The following is an 8,838-nucleotide window of genomic DNA, read 5'->3' on the forward strand; positions in this document are numbered from 1 at the left end:
GCAACAATGGTTAAATGCCGAATTGGTACTTATTTGCGTAAATACGACTTTTCCTGCATTGGCTTCGCTCATTTCTGAACACAGGCTCACTAAGAGGGATTTCCGGCACTGCTCAAAAATTTATATATGTAGTCTATTTCTATAAAAAGTTGCGGAGTAAACGTTGTTCGTGTATGGATATTCTACCGAAATCTCCAACGAAATCTAAATTTTTTAAATTTGGTCCTGTAAATGATATTAACGAAGTGCTTGCTATGAAACCGACATAAAATCTTTGTGTTTGTTAGTTAGTCTCCCAAAGCAGCCAGACCCATTTCTAGGGGCTGTCGCCTTATAAACATTTTTACTGGATGGGTATTGTGCCGGAATCCCCAATAAAAATTAATTTTTTGCAAAAACACGATTTTTTACACCTTACTAGCTATATGCGAAGAAAATGTTCAAAATGTGTAACTCTTGAATTCCCAAATAATGTGGAATTTTTATACCCGAGCGCAGTTGTGCACAAGGGTATTATAACATTGGTCATATGACGGTAGTTTGTAACAGGCAAAACAATTCGAGATAGATATAGACAAATGTATACATAAAAGATCACAATGAAAAAAGAAATCGATTAAGCGGTGACTGTCTGTCCGTCTGTGCATACGATAACTCGAGTAAAAATTGCCTACCTCCTATATAACGGAAGTTTTCAGAAAATCGAAAACTGCGATATTTTAGTAACTAATGAAGCTTATTCACTCAAAATTGATATTTACAATCATATTTAAGCGAAAAATAAAAATATTATAAATTTTTGAAAAATGGACGGAGCCACACCCACTTATGATTACATGTGTATATCTTGGTAACCGCTCCACCAAATTTTCCCAAAAAGCATAAAATACAGTTATAATAAAATTTTGGAAAATGGGCGTGTCACCGCCCACTTATGACCACATGTGTGTATTTCGGTCGTCGTCCACCCCTTTGTACCAAACTCGGTATGATTATTGGGCACATAAAATTAAAATGTTGAATATTATGAAAATCTGACTAAAATTGCGCCCACTTTTCGACAACGGTAAATTACAGAAATGCTTGAAACTTCAAAATTTTGAAATTTAAGGACGCAAATTTTAGCCAAAATTGACACCACCAACAATCCCTTGAAAATATTTAAGTAAAATAATTATATAAGTATATAAGTATATCTCATTAAGTCTAGCTGAACGTTCTATCGAAGATGCTTGAAATAGATGTAAAACCACCCCTGCTTACCCCGAAGCGGTAGTTTTCGGAAAGGTGAAAAAACTATATTGAATACTTGCGCCGGGTATTTAATGTTCGGCTCCGCCCGAACTTAGACAATTTCACTTGCTTAATACATAATTTCGAATTTCCCTCTGGTAACGTATCTGATGGACAACTAATAACATTAAAAAAAAACGAGAAATAATACTCCTTCAAGAATTTTTGGATTGGTAATTTTTTATGAAGGCATATTCAGACTATTACCTAAGCAACGTTTCTTCGTTTCTTAGCTTCGTTACTAAGTGCACTGTGATTTGAAAACAAAAGAAGAAGAATTACCACATTCCCAAGCTGTCTCTTCATTTCTGGTATCACCGATTTCAGCACATTATTTCGATCGTAAAATTGTATACATATATTTATTAAAGTAATTTCACGCATAGAAAACTAAATGACCCTCAACATATATTTAGTAAAACATGAAGCAATTATAAATAAATATTATACAACCACTTCAAGAGATAATAAATATATGTATGTGCATATAAATTTGTATGTATGTTTATTTGTTGCAGCTGTTGTTACTAGCGATATTAGTACATCTGCACTCGAATTTCTACAACATAACCGCAATCTCGGCAATAAATCGACACTTGAAATTGTAATTACGTACGAAAAGTTTTATTATTGAATCGATGTTACATCGAAGGAGTGTACATATCTACATTTGTATATATGTACATGCAAACATGCTATATGAGTATTTGAAACAAATGTACAAACATACTTATTATTTAGCCCTTTATCAGAAAAAAAAAAAATACTATTGTACACACGCACACTCGCACACTTGCCCGGAAAACATGCAACACGCGGTCGTAAAGCAATAAAAAAATGCAATCAGTGAACAAGTGAACAAAAAAATAAAAATAAAAATAAAAATTACGAACTTATAAAACCAAACGCCACTGCGTCAAAAAAAAATCATCGAGAAGAAGAAGACGACGATGACAAAAAAAAAACAAAAGAACCGCCAAAATGCAGTAAAAATGTTTATGATGCACATTATGAGTAATACGCCAATGAGTTGTGGCCAATAGAGCCAATGGAATGATCGCTTGGATGCCGAATGTGATGGACCCCATCATGGACTGACTGCGCCGCACTGCCTGTGGATGGTGCAGTTGGGTAGCATGAAGCGATAAACACTTGACGACACAACGCCACAGGCTGTACTGTTGCTGCAGCTGCAATGTAGCATTTGTTGCAAGTATGCTTTAATGAATTTATCTGCATGTAAAAATGCGCATATCTACTATTTAATACCAATTTTGCCAAACCACCGATCTGTGTGTGTGATGTGCTGCTGGGCACCCATCATTAGAAGTCATTAAATGCTTTCAGCAGCAATAAATAAAATACAATGCCAGCAATGGTACAATCGAAGGACGCGGGATATTTATGCATGTACACAACATTGCCACACATATTGAAATAATAAAACGAATGTTATCAACTGACAAAGCGGCGGACAGCAAGCAACATTCATCACACAACACCAGCAACAAGCCAGGCAACCCAGGCAACCGGCAACAGTTAGCAGCTGGGTTCTCTGTGGTAATGGTGATAGAGTGAACGAACATTGAATACTCTAAGCAGCTAAGCCAAGCCAGTATTTTGCACCACCCTTCCACTAAAGTTCTCATGGCGCATTGCGAATCCCAAGCGTAGTTTCGAGTGGGGTGCAGTGTAAACAAAACGCTCAACGCGTCATCAACAAACTCACTAACACCATCATTGACAGCGACATTAACGGCGGCCTGCAATGGCATTGTAGCAACCCATCAATAGGCAACAACAATATTGGCAATAACAACATTATATTTAGCTGCCAATGCGAATGAACGTTTGGCTGCTGGGCTTATCGCATATCTCCCGTCGAATCATTGCAGTTGGTGTTGCTGTTGTTGCTGCTGCTGCTGCTGTTATTGGCCTCATCAAACGCGGCAAGCAATGAAAATAGTAAAGGCAAGAGCAGCAACAATTGTGCTGTCATCACAACATCACTAGCAAACAATACAAATGCCAATATAACTGTGCAACAACAACTTCGACACTTGGAGGTCATTGTTTAGCGAACGACTGTACTTAAATATTACTACCATGTACTAGCTTTGCTAGCCGATAGGGTTAATTTCAATTTTAAATACACTGGAAAATCAGGTGTCTTGAAAGTTACTCGAACGATAATGTCCTTTAAGGAAGAGTGTTGTTTCAAAGAATTGGAAAATCTTATTTAAGTATGTACAAAGGCTAGATGTGAAAAAATTTCGCAGAGTTTAATCAAAGTTTGATGAAAACGACTCGACAGGGGAAATGTATTTATCTGGTTACTAAAAACATAGACCGAAGACTGTCATACCTCTCAATGTTTTCCTGACTGAAGTGAAACATTCGGCGGTAGGTGTTTTTGCGGTTTTCCCAACTTAAACCGATTGCTCTAAAATGAATTCTGCCAGCGCAGGGCACTTGCTTATGGAGTTCTGCCGGCGTTGGGCATGCCTGCTCTAAATGATCCTAAAATGGAATGTAACATATGTAAATAAAATAACGGCAAACCGAACGAAATATATTTCATTGTATTTTTCATTTAATAACACGTCATAACACGAAGATAACTAGGTTTTTAATTTTTCATAACGTGTCTACGTGGTCCTTATCCCTAACCTAAAAAAAAATTTCGAAATCTGAGCCAAAAAAATTCTGGTCATATTCGAGTTAAAAACTCACTCGAATTCGAATTTCTCTCAGTGATATTAAAATGGATTGTTGAGTCATCATCTTGACACATTCCAGCTAACGAAATGTTGCATGGCTTATTGCTTGGCTTAATGATGGAAATTAAATTCTGTCATAAAATTCTATCCGCACACAAACAAAAAGCATCGTATAGCTTGTGCTTGCGGAATTCCAACACTTACAACAGCCACATGCCGCACAATGGGTACAGCCGCCAAAAATAGTAAAAACAGGCTAACAAATTCTGAAAAAGAAATTACGCGGATTCATGGCAAATATCCCAAATCAAAAAATCAAAAAATTTATAAAAATTTATATTTACAGACATGGAACGGACTGATGATGATCAAAATGTAATGCATATAAAATAAGGGTTCGCCATCAATTGCCTGTCAAGCGATGAAAGTAATTCGAAAAAAATGGATGTAGTATTTGATACATTGGAATTGATTACAAATGAGAAGTGGTTCATCCATATTGTAATGCGAATGGCGTTCTCATGCAATCGCTTTTTCGCTGCTGGGTAGTTAAATGAAATGTGGCTAGAATGGAGCTTTACTAGCCACCTATATGTGTATGTATGAGTCTGTATGAATGTATGTATACATGTATGAGCCCTGCAGTAAAATTTAGAGACAGTCTGACAAAGCGCTTGTTCCGAACTACAAATGTATCTCAGAACTAGTGCAAAAGGAATGCAGAGCGGGACAGTTGAAACTTGCGGTGCAAATGCTCACTACTCGTACAATACGAAAGTGGCTCAGCTAGAAGACCTCCAACTCAACCATCGTTGGTTCAAATCGCGGTGGAAGCAGTTGTGAGTTTTCAAATTTAATGAATTTAAATTATTGCGTGCAGCTTACAATATTTTTTTTTTTTTAATAAAATATGTAACAAAAAACGAATCTGCAAAAGAAAAGAAAAAACGAAAAAAATGTCCAAAAATCGAATCTCAAAAACATTTTCTTATAGAAAAAAAACTGTCCAAAATGGAACCAGTTAAAAATTGGTTGCAAAGTAATGCACTGTGCGACAATTGCCACCGCCAATGACATCGCCGTGTAAAACTGGACAGTTGAAAGCATTGCTTGGGTATTGAGCTAGAACTGGTACTGTCGGCAAAAGGTCTAGTTCTACGCTAGTTCTAGACTAGTCAGATTTTCTGCAGGGAGATAGCTTGGAGGCAGCGTTGCCGCGAGCTTGAAAAAAAAAGTATCAGTTGCCAAGCAGAAAAATATCAAAAAGTATCAAAAGCAAACAAGAATTTTATGTAAAAAACAAATAATAAATAAAATTTTATAATTAAATTCATAGTAAGAGAAAACATTTTATATTACTTGCTTTAACAAAAACAGAGAATCTGTTTCCTTACTAAAAAATTGCAAAAAGTGGGTCACGTAGTATGGGTACGTTCCCTTATCTACATATTTAATTTTTTTTTATTTTTAATACTTTCTTTTTAAGACTGGAATTGAAGAGATCTTTTATCATTCCACGAAAAAACAATGCAAAAACATTTTTTTTGTATTGTTTCTGACAGTCATTTCAACTAATTTGCTGTATCAATTTGTTTGAACCCTTTTTGGATTCTCTAAAGAAGGTGGCGGTCAGTAGTTGACTGAAAATAGCGCTTGCATTACCGAACGAAACTAATTATTCATAATTTTAATGTTCAATCAAAGTAAAGTGCTTCACAAGCTCTTCTAATTCCTTACATTTTTTATATATTTTTTGCCTGCAATGTGTATATTGCCTAATGCATGTTTTGGAAATGCGATTGTTGAGGTGTTGGAGCCCAAATATTTTAAATTAAATCAACAATATTAAGCTTTTTTTTAACATTTTCTATCGGGCATATGCTGCAAATCGATTTGAAGTCGGTAGGATTTGTAAAAGCTTCTTTGTCGATTTCTTACCGAAATGGCAAAGCTTGGCACTGAATCGATGGATATCACGAAAATGATCTGTTTCTCGCAGCTTCCATTTCAAATATTTATTACTTCTCTTACAAATATTCAAAAATATTTTGCAAATCGTACGGGCATATGTGTAAAAATTGTACATATATATTTATGAAATTACTACCGAAATACTTTTTGGCAATACAGAAAAAGTTTTTGCTCGAAGAAGTAATTTTCTTTACGTCGATATGAACGAACTCCCACCAGGCTCTGTTGAGCTAATACTTTACTCAATTAAAAACGTACGTATAGATAATTATGAAAGTGCGATAACCAAGTCGTGAGTTTGTAAAATATTAATAACTTGTCGTGAGCGGGTGTGTATATGTATAAGAATTTAGGTGACACATTTCCAATAAAAACTTAGCGCCGGCACGCAGGAATTGTCATTCGACTCCGCAGACCCACTAACATAACATGGGTAAGAACGCCAAAAAGGACACACACAAGTTTTGCTGCAGATCAAAGAACAATTAAAAACGAATTATTCCTTTTCCTTTTTTGTTTTCAGAAATTATCTCGAAAATATTGCTGCTCACTTTGACAATGGCGGTAGCGGCCATCTGCACCACAAACAGCGAACAATCAGCGCGCATTGTCTGCTACTTCACTGACTGGTCTATCTATCGGCCCGGACTAGGACGTTACGCATCCGAAAATATTCCAGCGGAGCTATGTACGCATCTAATCTACTCGTTCGTTGGAGTAAATGACACCGATTGGTCTGTGCTAGTATTGGATAGCGAAGTGGATGTCAAACAAAATGGTTTCCGTAATTTCACTCAACTGAAAGAGAAGAACGCAAACCTTAAGGTGGAAGTCTCTATAGGAGGATGGGGTGAGGGTGGTGCGAAATATTCCGAACTCGTTTCACTGGCCGAGCGGCGCCAGAGTTTCATCAACAGTGTTGTGGAATTCTTAAATGAATACGGTTTCGATGGTCTCGACTTGGATTGGGAGTACCCCGGCGCTACGGATCGTGATGGAACTGCTGCGGATAAAGAAAACTTTGTCTCTTTAGTGCAGGAATTGCGAACAGCTTTCGACGCTGAGGGTAAGGGTTGGGAACTAACTATGGCTGTTCCCGTGACTCAATCAAGACTTCAGGATGGCTACAACGTACCTGTACTGTGCGAGTGAGTAGATTATATTATCAAATCACTGTAGAAAACTTAAGAAACAAAAACTTAAAATGTAGGCTTTTGGATGCCGTACACACATTGACCTATGATCTGCACGGTGCTTGGGACGGTTTCGCGGATGTACACAGTCCGCTTTACAAGCGCGATTTCGAAACTGCAGCGTATGCAAAACTGAATGTGGTAAGTACTGTTTAGGTAATTTCGCAAATAGGACATTAACCTTGGAATTCCCCATCCGTAGCATGACGCTCTTGCACTATGGGAGGATTCGGGCTGTCCCGCAAATAAATTAGTTGTCGGTGTGCCATTCTATGGTCGCAGTTTTACACTCAGCGCATCCAACCATAACTACTCCCTCGGCACTACCATCACTGGAGCGGGCAATGCAGGAGCTTACACTCAAGAAGCCGGCTTCCTAGCCTATTACGAAATCTGTACCCAGGTGCAAAATGCCTCCTTGGGATGGACCGTTGAATGGGATGATGAAGGAAAGGTACCCTACGCGTACAAGGACACTCAATGGGTTGGCTACGAAAACGAGAAATCAGTACAAATTAAAATGGACTTTATCAAGGAAAAGGGCTATGCTGGCGCCATGACATGGGTCATCGATTTGGATGACTTCCGTGGATTGTGTGGACAAAAGAATGCACTTCTAAATCTTTTCTATAGTAACTTACACAATTACAAGGTGCCAGAGCCGACAACGTCCGCTTAAGTGTCGTTGGCCAGAGGGTAAAGTCTGAAAGTATATCTTTCGATCAGCAGGCGTAATCGCTCATGAGTTTCTCTTTGTAAATCGAAATAAATAAATAAAAAATTAATTAGCAAAGCTGCTGTTTTTTTAATACCTATTTACGTACAAACATACAGACATACTTATATATTTATATACATATGCACATAAATAGATATTTCCATAAAAAAAACTCCTTATTTTCACAACATGAAATTATCGTAAAGCTCCATTTTTATAGCCTATAAAGTCCGCAAAAGATGAAATTTGTTGGGATGGGAAGGGTGGAGGTGTAAAATTAAATCGCCTGCTAACGAAACAATCGCTTTTGGATAGCGAAATTTGCGCATCGTATAAGTTATCGCCATGCCCCTTCTTCTCCTCTCGACAGCGGCACAAACACCCATTGCGCCCCTTAACTTTATTAACTATAATGGGTAATAATTATGTGTGGCATCTAGGCTAATAAAAGTTATAGCGTTTCTTCTTTGGCAGCAATGAAGTCAAAACATGGAAGTGAATACGTTGGAGTCCATGGAACACTAAAAGAAGGATAATTACAACAGTTGCAATAAAGTCATAATTATTCTCTAAATTATGTTAAAATTGCAAGGAACTTTCAAAATTATCATATCAAATCGCATTCTGATGCTTATTATCTATCTAGCGAACAAACAACATACATTTATGTCAAAATGTTAATAAAACCAAATCTGTTTAGCTATTTAATTGCAAGTAAATTTAAATTACAAATATCAAAAACAACAATATCTACTTAACAATGTACCCAAGTTATAACCACTTAATTTGGGAGACCCTTGCCCAGTACGGTGTAAAAACATTTCGATAATTAGCCAAATCGTCATAATAGAAAATATAAATAAATGCTTTAATAGATTTAAGAGAATAATTTTCTTGGATAAAGATTTTTGGTTAATAGTGAGAGTAAAGGTAAATATATAAA

The 8,838-nt window shown here is 36.8% G+C and overlaps 1 protein-coding gene across 1 annotated transcript; it reads left to right on the forward strand.

The window, feature by feature from the left end:
• The first annotated feature begins 6,413 nt into the window (after positions 1-6,413).
• LOC108376614 (endochitinase-like) lies at positions 6,414-7,856 on the forward strand. The gene is made up of 4 exons (XM_017632840.1): positions 6,414-6,417; positions 6,508-7,132; positions 7,195-7,318; positions 7,380-7,856. Exons 1-4 carry the CDS (start codon positions 6,414-6,416, stop codon positions 7,854-7,856), a joined length of 1,230 nt encoding a protein of 409 aa, XP_017488329.1.
• Positions 7,857-8,838: the final 982 nt, after the last annotated feature.

Source organism: Rhagoletis zephyria, unplaced genomic scaffold, assembly GCF_001687245.7.
Source record: "Rhagoletis zephyria isolate East Lansing unplaced genomic scaffold, Rhagoletis_zephyria_1.1 Rzeph_scaffold_10720, whole genome shotgun sequence".
NCBI lineage: Eukaryota > Metazoa > Arthropoda > Insecta > Diptera > Tephritidae > Rhagoletis > Rhagoletis zephyria.